The 20177-nt window shown below is 32.6% G+C and overlaps 1 protein-coding gene across 1 annotated transcript in view; it reads right to left on the bottom strand.

Moving 5' to 3' along the window:
* Window positions 1-6612: 6612 nt before the first annotated feature.
* kcnk3a (potassium channel, subfamily K, member 3a) overlaps window positions 6613-20177 on the bottom strand; it is a 30817-nt gene continuing 17252 nt past the window's right edge. The window contains exon 2 of the mRNA XM_073816724.1: window positions 6613-11995. Within this exon, the coding sequence (XP_073672825.1) occupies window positions 11106-11995 (890 nt within the window). The 3' untranslated portion in view covers window positions 6613-11105. The remainder of the gene's footprint in view (window positions 11996-20177) is intronic.

The following is a 20177-nucleotide window of genomic DNA, read 5'->3' as shown; positions in this document are numbered from 1 at the left end:
TAAATAGTTTGTTATTATTGTTGTTGTTTTTGTTGTTGTTGACATTCACTATTGGATTGCTAATAATAATAATAATAATAATAATAATAATAATAGACATTTAATAGTGTACTGCTTAGAACTAATGAACAAAATAAATTGGCAAACAAAAATAAATTGACATTTATAATTAACAAAATAAATAAATAAATAAATAAATAAAACATAATTAATTTAAAATAAATTGTATTAATTAATTAATTGGCTAAATAAACAGTTTATTGGTATTATTATTATTATTATTATTATTATTATTATTATTATTATTATTATTATTATGTTGTTGTTGTTGTTGTTGTTGTTGTTGTTGTTGTTGACATTAAATATTGTACCGCTTAGAACTAATTGACAAATTATTTGGCAAACAAAAATAAATTGCCATTTATAATTAACAAAAATAAATAAATGAATAAATAAATAAAACATAATTAATTAAAAATAAATAACATTCATAATTAACAAAAATGAACGAATTAAAGAAAAAATAAATAACTAAATTATTTATTAAATAAATATTATATTATATTATATTATATTATATTATATTGCATTATATTATATTATATTATATTATATTACATTATATTATATTATGTTGTTATTATTGACATTCAATGTTGTAACGCTTAGAGCTAATGAACAAAATAAATTGGAATTCATAATTAACAAAAAAATAAACAAATTAATTAAAAAATAAAACACAATTAATTAAAAAGAAATGTTAATTATTTAGTTAAATAAATCGTTATTATTATTATTATTATTATTATTATTATTATTGTTGTTGTTGTTTTTGTTGTTGTTGACATTAACTATTTTACTGCTTAGAACTAATGAACAAAATAATTTGGCAAACAATAATAAATTGGTATTCATAATTACCAAAAATGAATGAATGAATGAATTTATTAAAAAGAAATGTTAATTAATTAGCTAAATAAATAGTTTATAATTATTATTATTATTAATATTATTATTATTGTTGTTGTTGTTGTTATTGACATTAATTATTTTACCTCTTAGAACTAATGAACAAAATAATTTGGCAAACAATAATAAATTGGTATTCATAATTAACAAAAAATAATTCATTAATTCAAGAAAAAAATATTTATTAAATAGAAATGTTAATTAATTAGCTGAATAAATAGTTTTTTTTTTTTAGTTGTATTATTATTATGTTGTTGCTGTTGACATTCAATATTGGACTGGTGGTAATAATTATTATATTGTATTATTATATTATATTATATTATATTATTGACATTCAATATTGTACCGCTTAGAGCTAATAAACTAAATAAATTGCCATTCATAATAAAAAAATAATTAATAAAAAATAAAACACAGTTCATTAAAAAGAAATGTTAATTAATTAGTTAAATAAAGAGTTTATATATTACTATATTATTATTATAGTTGTTGTTGTTGACCTTAAATATGGTACCAATTAGAACAAATGAACAAAATAATTTGGCAAAAAAATTATAAATTGGTGTTCATAATTAACTAAAATGATTTCATTAATTAATTCAAGAAAAAAGTTTTATTAAAAAGAAATTGTTAATTAATTAGCAAAATAAATATTTTGTTGTTAATAATATTATTAATATTATTGTTGTTGTTGTTGCTGGGATTCAATATTGTACCGCTTAAAACTAATGAACAAAATAAATTGGCAAACAAAAATAAATTGGCATTCATAATTAACAAAAATAAATAAATAAATAAATAAATAAATGATTATTAATTGATTAGCTAAATAAATAATTTATTATTATTATTATTGCTGTTGACATTCAGTATTGGACTGATGATAACATTAATAATAATAATAATAATAATAATAATAAGTATTAATACTAATACTACTACTACTACTACTACTACTACTAATAATAATAATAATAATATAATAATAATAATAATAATAATAATTATTATTATTATTGTTGTTGACATTCAGTATTGGACTGATGATAACATTAATAATAATAATAATAATAATAATAATAATAATAATAATAATAATAATAATAATAATATAATAATTATTATTATTATTATTTTTGTTGTTGTTGACATTCTGTATTGGACTGATGATAACATTAATAATAATAATAATAATAATAATAATAATAATAATAATAATAATAATAATATTATTATTATTATTATTACTATTATTATTATTATTATTATTATTATTATTATTATTATTATTATTGGCTGATAATAATAATAATAATAATAATAATAATAATAATAATAATAATAATATGCTTTTGCAGCCATTTTCTGATATGCTTAAGCTGAGTAGAGTTTTTTATATATATATATATTTTATTTATTTAATTTAAATTGTATTTTTGTATGCATATTTGCACAGGAAGTGAGGTAAAAAAGCAGGAACAGGCAGAGGGATCCTGGAGCACATGCTGAAACATCAGTAAAAGTGCAGTCGACAGCGTTATGTAACAGGCTGAGTTAAGGACTCCTGCGGCCCGAGGGCTCTGTCAGCTACATCAGAAGAAGCCCTTACATGGTGAAATGCTCAACAAATGTATAATTAAGCACAATATGAATAAATAAAAGATGTCTAGGGCACTGAACAAAAAAATGAGGAAACTATGCCATTTGTAAAGTAAAACTTATATACAGTACAGACCAAAAGTTTGGACACACCTTGGACACACCTTTGAACCAAGTTTTCTTTATTTTCATGACTATGGAAGTTGTAGATTCACACTGAAGGCATCAAAACTATGAATTAACACATGTGGAATTATGTACATAACAAAAAAGTGTGAAACAACTGAAAATATGTCATATTCTAGGTTCTTCAAAGTAGCCACCTTTTGCTTTGATTACTGCTTTGCACACTTTTGGCATTCTCTTGATGAGCTTCAAGAGGTAGTCACCTGAAATGGTTTTCACTTCACAGGTGTGCCCTGTCCGGTTTAATAAGTGGGATTTCTTGCCTTATAAATGGGGTTGGGACCATCAGTTGTGTTGTGCAGAAGTATATATAGTATATATACATATATATGTATATGTATATATATTCTGCCTTCCGCATTTCTTATTCACATTTTGTTTTCAATTCTCTTGGAATCTTTTCCTATTTAGTCCTAGTCCTATTTAATTAACTTCACTAAAGAACTTTGCCTTTAAAAAAGACCACAAACACTATGGTAAAAGTCAGGAACAGGTCAGCGGAGCATTAATGAGGTGCACCGATGTAGAAAAGAAAAGGTTATAAAGTGCTCATTAAATTCATTCATAATTTATAATTTATTAAAGATTCTTTCTGCCTCTTCAATTAATCATAAACGTGGTCACAGCCTTGTTATTTTTTAATGCCTGCTTAATTTCAGACCCTAGGTTTGTCTTCGTCTGAAACGTGAGGGCAGCTGATCTCAGCTGACGTGGGAAGAGACTGGTGGTTTTGATGCTGATAGAAGCTGAAGTTGGAGACACATAAGAGCCTGTGAGAGTTCCTCACGTGACAGAGGAATGTCGCAGCTGTGGGAGCCGTGTTTGTATTATTTAATCAGCCCACAAATCCTCAAGCTCCTGCTCTTTTTTAATTCTCCTTCTTCTTTGTGAAAAAGGGCTTTGCATGAGTTCTAAAATGTTTTTATAATCATACAGCACCTACAAGCTGATACTCAATGTAGATTTTAAATATTCGATTACTTAAATGGTCTATTAATGCTATACTGTTTTAGATTTTATATAAGTTTGCTGCTTTTTATGGTGCAGCAAGATGAATGTTTGGATGAAAATTTGGTGGTACAATTCACAAGTAATCCACACGACTCTAGTCCATCAGTTAACATCTTGTGAAGCCAAAAAAAACATGTTTTTGTAAGAAACAAATCCATAATTAAAGGATTATTTCACTTCCAGAACAAAAAATTACAGATAATTTACTCACCCCCTTGTCATCCAAGATGTTCATGTCTTTCTTTCTTCAGTCGTAAAGAAATTATGGTTTTTTTTTTTTTAGGAAAACATTTCAGGTGTTTTCTCCACAGTTTTCTTATAGTTATCCTTATCGTTCTTGGTGTGAACAGGCCTTTAGAGTATGTTGAACAATTCCCATCTAATTTTCTCCTATATATGGAGAATATGCAGAAAATTGCTGAAATGTTTTCCTCAAAAAAAAAAAAACATATTTTCTTTACGACTGAAGAAAGAAAGACATGAACATCTTGGATGACAAGGGGGTGAGTAATTTTTTGTTCTGGAAGTGAACTAATCCTTTAAGGCATTTACTTCAAACTGTCGCTTATGGCCAAAATATGGGATAATAATTAGGGCTGTCAAAATTAACCCGTTAATAGCGCGTTAACGCAAATTCATTTTAACGGCACTAATTTTATTAACGCGCGATTAACGCAGCGCGCATTTTCTGTTTGACCCACTACGTAGCCCATAGTTAAAGAAATGGATGTACAGTGTTGCCAACCTAGCGAAAAGTGTCTAGCAACAATACATAAACACATAATTGGACAAACCTAATATAGTCTCTCCGGTTTTACTGAACGAGCGCGAGATCTCCCAGTGCGCGCGCACCTCCCTCTCTTTATATCTGCGTCTGCTCTGTTCAGCGAGCGGCAGAGGAGCAGCGCTTTCAGTTAAAACAGATGTTATGTTCATTCCAGTGCTTGAAGTGGGCCAGTACGCAGGCACTTCTGTATTTTATCCTTTTGCGTACTTGCACTTTTTCATGCGTACCGGCACTTCTGGCATATTTAATTAATGCAAGCGGAGTCGGTGTACGTTAGGATTGGTGCTGTGGAGTATGTGAAAACGGCGTATTATATGCACGTCAAACACATGCATCTCATATGCACGCCAAAGTTAATTTCAGCTTATTAATAGCACGCCAAATAGAAACAGAAAGTCGTGCTAGTGCGCATTTTCATGAGACCAGGCTCTCCAATCAGTACATTATAACCAAAACAATACATTAAAAAAAGAAGCAGGTTTTTGCGATCACATAACTTTAAATGGGTAAACTCCTAAAAAGTCAAAGGAACCTGAAGGAATTCAGACAGGAAGTTAAAAACAACGATAATAATGCAGGGAGTGACTTATGTCCAGATGCCGGTAAATGATTATTTTCAGTGATTGAATCATGATCATAATGCAGGATTTTTTTTTTCAGTTATTATTTCATATTACTTTGGTTGTCTGATAACAAAAATACTTAATCAAAACAATGGAAACAGTTTTGTTGAGAACTTGGCTGCATCAGATTACAGTATGTGGGCACCGAGAGGCAAAGAAATGTAATAATAAATGTAGATTTTGCTTGTTCAGAAGAAGTGAGCTGCCCTGTCCGGCAAATAATATAAACAAGCTTGTGTAAGTAAATTGCTCAGTGCAAAGAAAGAGAAGTAATGGGAACCTGGTGTTTCTATGTTCTTTTTTTCATGTGTCTAATAGACATGAACAAGTTATTTGAAAAACATCTATGACATTTGAAACAAGTTAGTCTTCATGTCGAGTATGGTTTCACTGATAATAAACACATATTTGCTTAAAGCATCCATGTTTGTCCATGCCAATGTTGATTAGAGTATTAAAAACTTTAAAAAGTATTAATTTAAGGTACATTTAGAACAGATAAAAATGTGCGATTAATCGCGAGTTAACTCATGACAACCATGCGATTAATCGCGATTAAAAAAAATTATTTAATCGATTGACAGCCCTAATAATAATCCATAATAACTCTTCCTCCAGTGAAAAAGTCCATCCCCTGTTGTTCATTGCACATCAAATCCCACTGATATATTTATTTAGAACTACACTGTAAAAAGTTTTCACCAGATTCAACTTAAAAAGTTCAGCAGCTGCCTTAAGTTTTTAAGTAAATCAGCTTAAAACTGCAAGTCATTTTAACGTATTACAATCAAAATTAGTTGATTTAACTTGTGAGTTGAAAGGACTTAAGTTGATTTGCCTTAATATTTTAAGGCAGCTGCTAAACTTAAGTTTTTAAGTTGAAACTGGTGAATAAATGGTTAGATCTGTGCATATTTTGCTCTTGATTCAGACAAAATGTTGTTTTCATTGGAGAAAACAGTATTATGGATGAAGGACTCTGCAATATTTTAAAGTTAAAAGCATCTTAATGATAGATTTGTTTAGTGCAAACATGCAGTTTTGCACAATACATTAATTGATGGACTGGATTATTTGTGAATTATTGTAATGCTTTTATCAGCTGCTTGGACTCTCATGACGGCACCCATTCACTGCAGAGGATCCATTTGTGGTTGACGTAATGCTACAATCCTCCAAATCTGTTCTCATGAAGATACAATCTCATCTTCATCCTGTATGGCCTAAGGGTGTGTATAGTTTCAGCAAATTTTCATTTTGCCTGAACTATTCCTTTAAGAGACTAAAAATACACATACTAAGTGCACAGTGAGACATCACATCACAAATTAAAGATCAGTGCTTTTAATAGCTTTTTTATAAAAAGTTAAACTGTTAAATGTTACAAAGCAGAACCTGTGTGGCGTATCAACGAAATAAAGATTTGAATGCATATTTAACATCATGTATTTATTAAACAGACAGCTGGGACATGTTTATGAATGCGAAATACAATGATTATGGTCATTTAAAAATACATCCCTTAAGAATGGCATTTAACAGGCCCCTTTCAATTGAATGTTTAAACACAGTCAGGAAATGTTGGAGGATAGAAGGTCAATCATATCAAGACTCTTTACAATAATGCATTTCTTTCTATATTGGTGGATAAAGTGCCAAATGAATGCTTATTTAACTGAAAATTCATTTCTATAGCTCAACATGCACACAAACACACAGTTCTGAGCTTTAATGTGTGCCCTCCACTCTGCCCAACCACTTGTCAAATACTTTCTTTGCCCCTAGGTGGACATATTATGCAGCTTCATTCCCAAATAGAAAGAGAGGCTTGGATGAAGATGATCCGAACTGACAAGTTTGCTGAGAAGGGGCAACTATTTTTTTTCTTTTTGCAGGAGAAAGGGAGAAGGGAGATAAAGGAGATGGGAAATACCCACAGTGACTCAGCCCTCTGAGGTAGAGTAACATTAGCAGGGATGCTCTTTGATTTACAATGTAAGAAAGAACAAACAGGATCAAGGCAGAATATTTCATTTTTGGGGGGTTTTAGTTAGAACTCAGTTCTATCATGCGATGTGCAATTGGTACATTTTGGAACAAACATTAGTAGCTATCTAAGGCACCCAGCAAACAATATCAATCTTGTTTTCATAAACATGACATGACAAGCACCAAATGACGGGTTATTGGTTTTGTAGTATGTTTGTAACTTTGTGAGACTAGGACGTTAATACAAGAAACATTTATACTGTACATGATCTCCTGACATATTGCTTAGATTATATTTTCTATGTGCTAAAAATAGCAACAACAAGCACATTTGACATTTCTAAGTTAGTAAGTTGAGAAATGACAGACCCACATGATCTATATGCACATTTTATTCCTCTTCAGATTTCCAAATCTTGATTTGGACATGAGTTTAGATTTAAAAAAAATTGCTATGATGACAGTTCAAGGTCGTTGAAAGGAAAGCAGTGACCTTTTGATTAGTTGCTCTGAAATTGTAAATGCATACAATGTTAGAATGATGTTTTTACCTGTAGTAAAGTTTAAATTTAATATCTAAATGAAATATCCAGTATAAAACAAATAGTGTTATATTATTATTTCAGATTTTAAAAGTGCAGTTTTACCCATTTGTGAGCCCATTTGTGCTCTTTAGTATTTGGCTTAATGTATGTAAATATACAAAACTTGCCTTCAAACCTGATGCTAAAAAATATCAATTTTAGTCTTCAATTTGACCTTTGATCTAATGCAATTATTAATTATTACAAGGTTACAAATTTTGTGCACTGTCAAAAATATATAATAAAACCACTATAGCTGTTCAGTTACAGTCAACGCAAAATGCGTTGCAACCCATTCTTTCTGTTAAAAGCAAAATCATGGGTTTTTATCCATTGAAAATTGCTTGGATTTCAAAATTACGTAACTGAATGGACAATGCTTGGGATGTAGAGGCTGAAGATCATGTTCACACTTAAAGCTGTAGTTCATTCAAAATGAAAATGAGCTGAAAATTTACTTTAGGCCATCCAAGATGTAGATTATCACATCATCATTATATCAATTGCTCACCATAGATTCTTTGTAGTGAATGGGTGCCGTCAGAATGAGAGTCCAAACAGCTGATGAAAACATCACAATAATCCACAAGTAATCCACACCACTCCAGTCGATCAGTTATAATCTTGTGAAGCGCAAAACTAGGTGTTTTTATAAGAAAAATAAAAATCTATCAAGGTGTTTTAACTTTAAACCATCACTTCTGGCCAAAATAAGTCCATAATCTATAATAAAGCTTCCTCCAGTGAAAAAAACCCATCCCCTGTTCTCTTACATCAAAAATTCACATACATATGTGACCCTGGACCACAAAACCAGTCTTAAGTTTACATTATTTTTATATTAAGTGGATAAATAAGCTTTCCATTGATGTATGGTTTGTTAAGACAGGACTATATTTGGTCAAGATACAACTATTTGAAAATCTGGAATCTGAGGGTGCAAAAAAATCTAAATATTGAGAAAATTGCCTTTAAAGTTCTTAGCAATGCATAGTACTTTAATTAGTACACATAATTACGGTAGGATATTTACAAAATATCTTCATGGAACATGATCTTTACTTAATATTCTAATGATTTTTGCCATAAAAGGAAAATCAATAATTTTGTCTAATACAATGTATTGTTGGCTATATTGCTACAAATGTACCAGTGCTACTTAAGACTGGTTTCGTGGTCCAGGGTCACTTATTTGTTTAGAAATGTTTTGGACTGTATTCACTTGTAAACAGAGCTTTTAAACAAAGGTTTAAAATGTCCTAATGATTATGAACACGGTTTTTCACTTCATAAACATTGATGGACTGGGGTGTGTTATTGTGATGTTTATCAGCTGTTAGGACTTTCATTCTTATGGCACCCCTTTATTCAAGTGGTGAGCAAGTGACGGAATGATACATTTCTCCAAATCTGTTCTGATGAAGAAACAAACTTTTCTTGGATGGCCTCGAGGTGAGTCAATTTTCAGCAAATTGACATTTTTGGGAGAACTATTCCTTTAAGAGATCTTGTTCAAATTATTATTTGCTTTTATTGCTGAAACCTTTATTAATCAGCCTCATTAACTATTAACTATTAATAATTTTATAAGGACATTACCAACCAAATTGGCCTTTAAACAGTGTTTAAATAGTTGTTTGGTTTCATTTTGAAAAATTGGCATGGCTTGGGTTTTAAAATTATTTTAGAAGTGGAGCAAGTGTTTTTTTTAATCAAAGAGTAAAAAAAAAACAAAAAACAGTATTATTGTGCACTATAAGTGCAGGAACACGTTTTAAGAAACTAAATAGGGTGCATTCAGATTTCATGTCAACCTCACGAGATAATCTGTGCACTCTTGGCTACAGCCCTGAAGCTAAAATGTGTTAATCTAAAGTGCAACTTCAAGTACAATATAATCCTATATATTTATATAATCCAATATCAATTAAAAAACAGAGATGCTACAATAGCTACAATAACGCAAACCAATAATTATTCAGACAAACGTGATGGATTAAAATAACAGTGGATATAAAAACAGAAAAGGGGAACACGTGGATAGATGAACAATACAATTCATTGTGAATGTGAGTTTGAGTGTGAAAGAAAACGAAAAGCGAACAGACCTTAGTCAAGTTAGACAGCATATTCAATTTTACATGGATGAAAATAAGGCTATGAGGAATATACTTACAGTCTTTACAATAGCACAAACTTTATAAAGGTCCTCAGTATGTAATTTTCACAACTCTCAACTAGTAAAATTGTTTTGTGTTTGAGTTTGCTAAAAATGATCAATCAGCAATACAATACAAACAACATTGAATGCACTAGATCCACTGTACTTCTATCCCTCACAGCCTTGTTTCATGAAGTGCTGCAGGGATGACATATTTTTATAGGCCAAAACTGCAAACATAGTGCATTTTAGCACTGAAGACAATAGTTTTGAATGGGTTTTTTGGTTAAATGTCTAAAATAAGCTCTGTGGTTTACACAAGCTCAAGATATTTCACATCTGAAATGAACTAATGCTCCCTTGTGATTTTTTTAAAGCTTATACTTGCCTTAAAAAGCATTTGCTAATAAGTGGCTCAGGGGGACTGCAGAAGTTAGATTTAGATTTTGATTCAAGAATAACATTATTTAAGCTTATTGATGGTGGCGTTCATTTAGTTCATTTCTGGTGATGGTATTTAGGCTTCAAATTTCATAAAAGTTTAATCATTTGTGAAGATTATCATAATGAACAAAACATTGAGGGAACCAGCTAAGCTTCAGGTTGGCCTACAAAATATGTAATCACTGCAATGCTCTATTCCTATTAGAAATCAAATACAGCACTTTCCTGACTAAGGTCTATACTATTCATTAGCAAAGTTCTTATATAAAATAACTTTTTTTAAATGTTTTACTTAACTACTATGATTACTTCATAACTCGTGAAAAGGTAATAAAGTACTCACTGTAGAAATGGTTGCATCACAAGAACTATCAAGATCTATTCAAAACAAAACCAGAAGAGCCGGACACTTTGGGACTTGGTTTTGAAAGACCTGCATTTGTTTCCATTTACCCTTGAGCTCAGCGAAGAGCTAGCAGTTTGCTTTGTCTTTTCTCGAAATCCTCAAAGTGTACATCAAATAATACAGGCCTTTACCCTGTGTTTATTGCACGCTGCTACGTCTCCGGTCCTCAAGCAGCACCTGCTGACAGGCCGCCCTCCCCCGTCTATCACTACATTACATATATTCGACTGACAGAGGATCCGAGCAGCTTAGAAGCAGCGTTTTTTTTTTTTCAACCCCAAGTATAACAGTGGTTGGTTTTGTAAGGCGAAAGAGATTCACATGCAATACATCCTCCAGCCCTCTAGATGGAGCTGCGGCGTTTGGAAAGTCTTTGGTAATGTGCTGGGCTGAGCAGGCCCGTGTAAACTGAACTGGTGGCCGAGTGCTCCTGCAGGGCACTGCACACGCAGCCGTTGGAGTGGAGGGCGTCGGAGGTTTCGCTGTGCTCCATGTAGGTGTCTGAAGTGGACAGATCGTGGGAGATAATCATGGGAATCGAGTAGCGCATCTTCTCCTGGCTTTTGTACCAGAGACAAGAGCACATGGACTGGAAATGCAGCACTTCGGCGTAGACGTTACACAACCCTTTTCCGGAGCCTCCTCCGTGGCCCGCAGTGGATGAAGATGGCGGGTCGGACATGCAATGGTTGGTTCTGGCGCCGCCAGTCTGCCGGTTTCGTGACAGCAACGTACGCTGTTCGGCATCACGGCGCTCATCCTCGGCGTTCATGGTCATGAAACGCAGAACCACCAGGTTCAGGAAGGCGCCGATGACCGTGAGTCCCGTGAGGATGTACATGAAGCTAAACGCGACATACTGGGGGTTGGTTTGTAACGCATTATCCTTCTGTAGAGCTACGTAGTCCCCAAAACCAATGGTGGTGAGGGTTATGAAGCAGTAATAGTATGCATGGAAGAAGCTCCAGTCCTCATAGCGTGAGAAAGCTGCTGCTCCCACGCATAAGGTGCTCATGCAGGATATTAAGCCAATGCACACCATGTTGGCCATGGAGACCTCGGTGTGTCGAAGGCCAAGACACTTTTTGAGACGGTGCAACAGGTACTTGACGAAGGTGTTGATGCGTTCACCCAGACTCTGGAACATCACCAGTGTGAGAGGGATTCCTAGGAGAGCGTAGAACATGCAGAACACCTTCCCACCATCCGTGCTGGGGGCCGCATGACCATATCCTAGAAAATACAATGGATGTAACTCATTATTTTTTAAGGTTGTCAATAATCAATGTTATATTTGTAGAGATGCATTAGTCAACCGGCTACAAATTGGAACCGGACGTTTTTGCTTTTTGATCGGTGACTGGCTGTTTTTCTACTTTTATTTTACTCTACATCTATTCCGGAATTGCATACAAACTGCATTGCAATCAGTTTCAAATATGTAATTCATGTGGAAATAATACTATTGTGTGGAAATATAACTGCACTGATTGTGCAGACCAAACTGTAAGTCATAGAGACTTGAAACTTGGAGGGATGCTAGTACTCACACCGCCTATAATGTGGCCAAGGCTTGCCCCAGTCGGCCTGATGGGGGGCACTACAGGGATCAAAAGTACTAAATCACTCAAAACCACACCAGTGCAGAAAGATTCTCTGGAGATCGAATATCAATAATTATCAAAAAAACCTTTGACTCACCATCGCAAAGTGACACAAAATGTTTGAAAGCAGCATGGACACTTTTAGTAAAATGCCTATAACTCCTCAACGGAATCTTCACTAATCTCGGGACACTTATGTAGGAGCTCAAGGACTAAAATCACAAAGCTTGGCACTATATATATATAAAAAAAATAAAAAATCTATGGCTATACCTATGCAACCATTTGACCTATAAACGTGAAAATCGCTGTGCACGTATCTAAAAAAAAACATTGCCGCCATTGGCCGATGAAGTTTGAGTACCTATTAGATTAATGGAGGCCGATCAGAACGAAACTCTGGGCCTGTTTGACTCACCTTTGCTACCATTTGGGAAGCTATAACGGGGGTTGTTTAGAAAAGGAGCCTGTTCAAATTTACCCAAAAGCCTATAAAGCCTAAAGGAAAACTCAAAACTTCAAGAAACCTGCTGAGCACATGCGACAGGTGATTCTAAACAAGCATCCAAAGTTTTAAGGAGATCGGCCTATATAGCTGGTGCTATAACGGTCATAAACGTTACAAAATATAATATCTCTACGCTAAATTACCTGTATTTGCAAAAAATGGCTTTCAACAAAAGTTCCGACTTCGGTAAGCAGCTGGTACTGAAATTTTAAAAATGTAACGATACCAGCATTTCCCACGAGCATTTTGAGCGCTGCTGAGTAAATTCTTAAACACTTCTGATTGGCCATTGTGTTTACGCGCTTAACAGATATGTCTGTGATTGGCTACAATGATCATTGTTTTTCACGCTTGTCACCGAGTGCTTACACAGATTCACACAGGAGAGTTTTAAAAGCTGTGTCTATCAGCGGATAGGTCAACGTCAGCAGATTCCTAGGTGCTGGTCATATAATTAGAATATCTTCAAAAAGTTGATTTATTTCACTAATTCCATTCAAGAAGTGAAACTTGTATAATGTATACATTCATTCCAGACAGACTGATATATTTCAATTGTTAATTTCTTTTAATTTTAATGATTATAACGGACAACTAATCAAAACCCCAAATTCAGTATCTAAGAAAATTTGAATGTTACTTAAGACCAATACAAAGAAAGGATTTTTAGAAATCTTGGCCAACTGAAAAATGTGAACATGAAAAGTATGAGCATGTACAGCACTCAAAACTTAGTTGGGCTCCTTTCGCCTGAATTACTGCAGCAATGTGGCGTGGCATGGAGTCGATCAGTCTGTGGCACTCCTCAGGTGTTATGAGAGCCCAGGTTGCTCTGATAGTGGCCTTCAGCTCTTCTGCATTGTTGGGTCTGGCATATCACATCTTCCTCTTCACAATACCCCATAGATTTTCTATGGGGTTAAGGTTAGGCGAGTTTGCTGGCCAATTAAGAACAGGGATGCCATGGTCCTTAAACCAGGTACTGGTAGCTTTGGCACTGTGTGCAGGTGAAAATGAAATCTGCATCTCCATTAAGTTGGTCAGCAGCAGGAAGCATGAAGTGCTCTAAAACGTCCTGGTATACAGTCCTCAATACTGAACCTTTCACAATATTCTATACAGATTCTTTTCTGAGATACTGATTTGGGGTTTTTATTAGTTGTCAGTTATAATTATTAAAATTAAAAGTAATAAACACTTGAAATATATCAGTCTGTGTGGAATGAATGTATACATTATACAAGTTTCACTTCTTGAATGGAATTAGTGAAATAAATCAACTTTTTGAAGATATTCTAATTATATGACCAGCACCTGTATCCTCATAGACAGATCCTCTGATATACCACAAACCACGAAACACAGGAAGAAAAATATAAGGGCAGTTTGCTTGTTATAGAGCAAATAAACAACAAATGAATTTGCTTTAAAAAAATCATTAACCGGTACTGGAATTGTTTTGCAGTTAATGCCAGTAAACCAAAAACGACCCTGAGGCCCCCTTTAGACATTATTGACTAAAAGTAACTTAAACTTCAACTCGACTATAAGTTGCAACATCAACTAACTCTCATTATTAGTAGGTTAATAGAATGTCTGTTTGGGGGACCATCAAAATAAAGTTTTAGCAGCTAGATATTAAGCAGACAGTCAACAAATACTTTGACTGGTAGTTGACAACAAATACTCAGACTCTGAAGTTACTTATACTAGAGTGCCTAAACTTGGGGGGACTATAAAGTATATAATTATTAATAGATAATCCACAATTACATTGGTCAGAAGAAAGATTGCTGAATTTAAATTTAGAATATAGAATAGAATATATTTGCAATCATTTGCACTCATTTTGCAGTAAAGTCTCATTTATTTCTATAGCTTTGGTGTAATAAACATGAAAATAACAAATTGTTCATGATGTAAAATACATCTCTTATAAAACAACTCAAATTTTAGCTGTAAAGCAACTCTAATGAAGACAAAAGTGTCAATATTTAGCTTAATTTAATATTGATTCAGTTCAGTAACAGTGTCAGTGTTGCAAAGTTCATCAAAAAAAATTAAATGTAATTATAAAGCAGCTCTACAGAGAACAGTGTCATTATTCAGCTCTAGTCAATTTATTGTTGATTCAACTCAGTTCAGTAACTGTCAGTGTTGCACAGTTCATCAGTTATAAAACAAATTCAATTAATCTGTAAAGCAGCTCTATAGAAGACAATAGTCAAACAAACAGATTTCATTCCTAGTGGAATTCAACCCTTAATTCAGTGTGTTGTCCATGAGCTCAATGGTGAATCTACAGGATTAAAATTTAAGTAAACAAGTTTCACCATCCCATTTTCATAACAATATATGTATTAGGGATGCTAGTACAAATATTATACTTGAACTCAGGCTTGTGCACAATTCAGAATTTCAGAATTGGCCGCCATTCAATTCATGAGTTGGAATTTGAATTGAATTGACTCCGCCCCACAGGAAGTTGAATTTGAATTGGAGTTGGAATGACAGGAAGTGGAATTAAATTCATGGCAATTCAAAGACATTCCACACAGTCAAACAACAGAAAGAATGTGTTGAATCTGTTGTAATTTAATAGCATCATTTCATTACACATAACTAGTCACTCCTCAACCCTGCATACATTTTGTTCCAACATATAGATAATGATCAAATTCTTGAAATAAATTACTCCCTCAATGTTTGAATAGTTTTGTTCAAAATGTTATTTTCATTTCAAAGTAATCAAATAACACAATGTAATCTGTACAAGACAAGTAGTTCAAACTAATATCTTTTATAGAATATGTAATGAAATCATATCTATATTGTAAAGCTTCATTGTTAAACACTTCACTTATGTATATGAATTTCTTTGAATTTGCGTTGAATTGCAATTCTGCTTCCTTCAAATTCAAATTGTAATTCTAGATCCTGTTTTTGACATCAATTCAAATTCAATTCAAATTCAAGAACTGAATTGGAATTTAGGAGTCATTCTCAATTCAATTCTGAATTGTGCACAAGCCTGCTTGAACTAAAGATGCACACCATGTGACATAAATCAAACATCAACGCATGTTGATAGGAGCATATTCTAGTTCTAGAGTAAATCATGTTAAGGCCTAAAATGTTTCTTTAATGTATTACCACAGTGAGAAGTTCGTTAACAATATACAAGAACTGAGGCAAGATCTGCTACACCACTAATACAAAAAAAAGTACAATAGGATAGAAAGGGGGGTTGTTCTTGTATATTGTTTAGTAGTGTATTCTAAAATAAATCAATATTTATTAATTTAGAATTTAAAATCCTTGAAATATCATTGTTTTCAGTGTGATTGCTACAACTGTATCCTAACATTGATGTGTAAAATGGAATTTCCTTCATTACAACATTATTATTAAAATGAATTGTAACTTCTAATATTTCTAATATAAACAACATTTAGGCTTAACTAAAGTTAAATTTGATGATGGAACCACTGAATGTCATTGTAAATAAAGTAATAGTAAATAAAGTGAGATTAAAGCCATAAAGTGTATTTTTTTATATATAAAAAAAAAAAAAAGAAATACTGGGTTTTTATAAACATAAGTGTGATTACTTGTATTTTGAGAAATATAGTCTGTTTTTTATGCAAGAAAGAAATCTGCCAGGTTCAGTGTATTGTATAGGTACAGTTGAGGTCAAAAGTTTACATCCCCCTTTCAGAATATGCTTAATGGTAATGATTTTACCAAAATACAAGGGATCTTTCAAAATGCATGTTATGGTTTATTTAGTACAGACCTGAATAAGATATTTCACATAAAAGATGTTTACATATAGTCCACAAGAGAAAATAATAGTTGAATTTATAAAATGACTCAAAAGTTCAAAAGTTTACATCCCCTTGATTTCTAATACTGTGTTCTTACCTGAATGATCCACAGCTGTTTTTTTTTTTGTTTGTTTGTTTGTTTAGTGATAGTTGTTCAGTCAAACTGCCTGCTGTTCTTCAGAAAAATCCTTCAGGTCCCACAAATTGTTTGGTTTACCAGCATTTTTTGTGTATTTGAACCCTTTCCAACAATGACTGCATGATTTTGAGATCCATGTTTTCACACTAAGGACAAATGAGGGACTCATATGCAACTATTACAGCAGCTCCAGAAGGAAAAAAAAAACATGCATTCAGAGCTGGGGGATGAAAACATTTTGAATTTGAAGATTAGGGAAAATGTAACTTATTTTGGCTTCTAATATATAGGCAAAATTAGAAAAATGTTCACATCTCCATTTTGTTCCAAAGTTTTCACCCCCGAGTTCTCAATGCATCGCTTTTCCTTCGAGAGCAACAGTGAGCATATAAACCCCCAGAGAGTTAAACGTGGATATTTTTCTCACCAAAATGCATTCATTTCATACAGGAGGCCTTTATTCACCCCCCAGAGCCTTTTTATTTTGATGTATGCACTTATTGGACTTGTTTTGGACTGCTGAAGAGAAACAACCGCCTATTGCCATTAAAAAGCTTGGAGTAGCCGACTGCATTTGTCTGAAAGTCAAGGAGGTCATATACACCTAGAATGCCTTGAGGGTGAGTAAATAATGGGCTAATTTTCATTTTTGGGTGAACTAACCCTTTTAATGATTCATTTAATACAAACAAACTGCTTTTCACTTCACAGACATGCTAAGCGACAGTGGTGTGGATTACTTGTGGATTATTGTAATGTTTTTATCAGCTGTTTAGACTATTCTGATGGCAATGGTGATCAAGTGATGTAATGCTACATTTCTCTAAATCTGGCAAGCTCTTCTACATTTTGAATCACCTGAGTACGTACAAAGTAAAGGCTTTTAGCAAATATTCATTTTGGCTGAACTATTGCTTTAAAGCATGTGTGTGAATGTTTCATAGGAATTCAGTGTTCGAAATCTAAAATTTTAAATCTTATTTACTATTAACGTTCAGGATGAAAGTGCGCTGTAAGTACAACAATATTCCTACTCTCCCTTCGCCTGTTGAAATTCTTTAATTGAGATTAATCTTGCTTGATCATCTGTAATTGTATTTGCACTGCACTTTGATGGAGTCCAGTTGCTCTTATTATAGAAGCAGCATGAATTATTTCTTTGAAAGCGGCTCAGTCGAGCCATCTGTACGTACTGCTGTTTAGAGCTCGTTTTCATGTCTCCGCTTCTCTCCATCCATTCAGCTTACATCTCCTAAAATAACTCCTTTTTTTCCTCTGAATTGTTATCATCAAATGTGCCGCAGTCACTGTAAATCCATTCAGTAGTTGAACACATATTATAAAGGGGTTGGGGATTAAATACTTAGAGAAGGTGTGAGAGAGTTGGGGGAAGGGATTGTGCGAAATTAAGGATTAAAGAGGGTTCCCACTGGTTAAATTACGATATAAACCATATTACAGGACAAACATAAGAGGCGATAATAATAAACATAAGAAACAGAATGTAATATATATGTACCTAAGAGTGTGAGTGGTGTTTGTTAAAAGCAGATCAAAGGCTGATCTGGGATGCATCCACCTTTATTAGAATTACATCACTGTCAGCTCATCAGTCCTACATCGAGGATTAATGAAATTATTAATGATCAGATTATCCTACAGCACGTATAAAACTGCTTTATAGGACCCTCCACAGATGTCCCAGGAAATATGAAGACATAAAACCTTATATGTTTGTTTATGCACATGATTGTTTTTTATATTTTTGTGTGTGTACACGTGCTGAGCCGCTATGTTTAGTAGGCTATATGTAACCGTAGCAGTGTTTTGGGGGTTCACAGACTCCGGTCAGATGTCCCGCTGCTGTCACTTTTAATCTTTCACATCTTCTTGAAAAACGAGATGGCAAACCAGTGCTGCAGAGTGGAGTGATTATATAATGCTATTTGGTTTTCTCTTTTACGTAAGACAGCATTTGGTTACTTGATAATAAATGTCAGATTCCCTTCTTTGATATAGTATTAGTACATTTTCAATTTTGTATTTATTATTTTTAAATACACTTACATAAATACAAAGCTTTTATGTTAATCAAAGATGCATTTATTTTTTAGAACAAAAACAGCAACATTGTGAAATATTAGAATTTTAAAAAAGTTTTCTATTTTAATTCATTTTTGTAATGTATTCCAGTGATCAAAGTCCTTCAAAAATCATTCTAATATGCTGATTTGTTGCTTAACAAATATGTAATTGATGTTGAAAACAGTTTTTGCTGCTTAATCTTTTTGTGGAAACTGTGATGCATTTTTCCAGGATTCTTTGATGAATAGAAAGTTTAAATTACACTTGTATATATATTTTGCTTCCTACTACATGTTTTCCAACTTGTCCAATTCATGTCTTTTTCCAAAGGTACTATGCTTTAAAAATTTAGTATAGCAACAGTTTTCACTCAGAAATTGATCAATTCTACAAACAATTACTAATAATGTATTGTTTAACACACTTGAATTAAACATGACATTTTGAGGTAGATAAACTAAAATAGCATTTTCTCATAGAACTTACTCCAATAACCTTTTATTTTAGTTTCAACTTGTATGCTTTATGTTATTCTGACTGAAACATGTTGACATGCATATAATATAATATTATATAATATGCGACCCTGGACCACAAAACCAGTCTTAAGTAGCATGGCTATATTTGTAGCAATAGCCAAAAATACATTGTATGGGTCAAAATGATCTATTTTTTGTCAAAAATCATTAGGATATTAAGTAAAGATCATGTTCCATGAAGATATTTTGTAAATTTACTACCATAAATATATCAAAACTTATTTTTGATTAGTAATATGCATTGCTAAGAACTTCATTTGGACAATTTTAAAGGTGATTTTCTCAATATTTAGATTTTTTGCACCCTTAGATTACAGATTTTTAAATAGTTGTATATCAGCCAAATATTGTCCTATTCTAACAAACCATACATCAACGGAAAGATTATTTATTTAGCTTCTTTTTTTTTGATGATGATGTATAAATCTGAATAAATAAAAAAAAAAAACTTATGACTGGTTTTGTGGTCCAGGATCACATATAACATAATATAATATAATATAATATAATATAATATAATATAATATAATATAATATAATATAATATAATATAATATAATACTCTCAGGAAAAAAGGTACAAAAGCTGTCACCAGGTCACTACCCTTTAAAAAGGTACACATTTGTACTTTTTTTTACCCCAAAAGAGTGCATATAAGTACTTTTTTTTTACATTTTAGTACCTAAACGTTACATATTAGTATTTTAATGATA

Source organism: Garra rufa, chromosome 13 (genome assembly GCF_049309525.1).
Source record: "Garra rufa chromosome 13, GarRuf1.0, whole genome shotgun sequence".
NCBI lineage: Eukaryota > Metazoa > Chordata > Actinopteri > Cypriniformes > Cyprinidae > Garra > Garra rufa.
The sequence above is the reverse complement of the archived record's forward strand: the minus strand, read 5'-3'. Positions and strand labels throughout refer to the sequence as shown.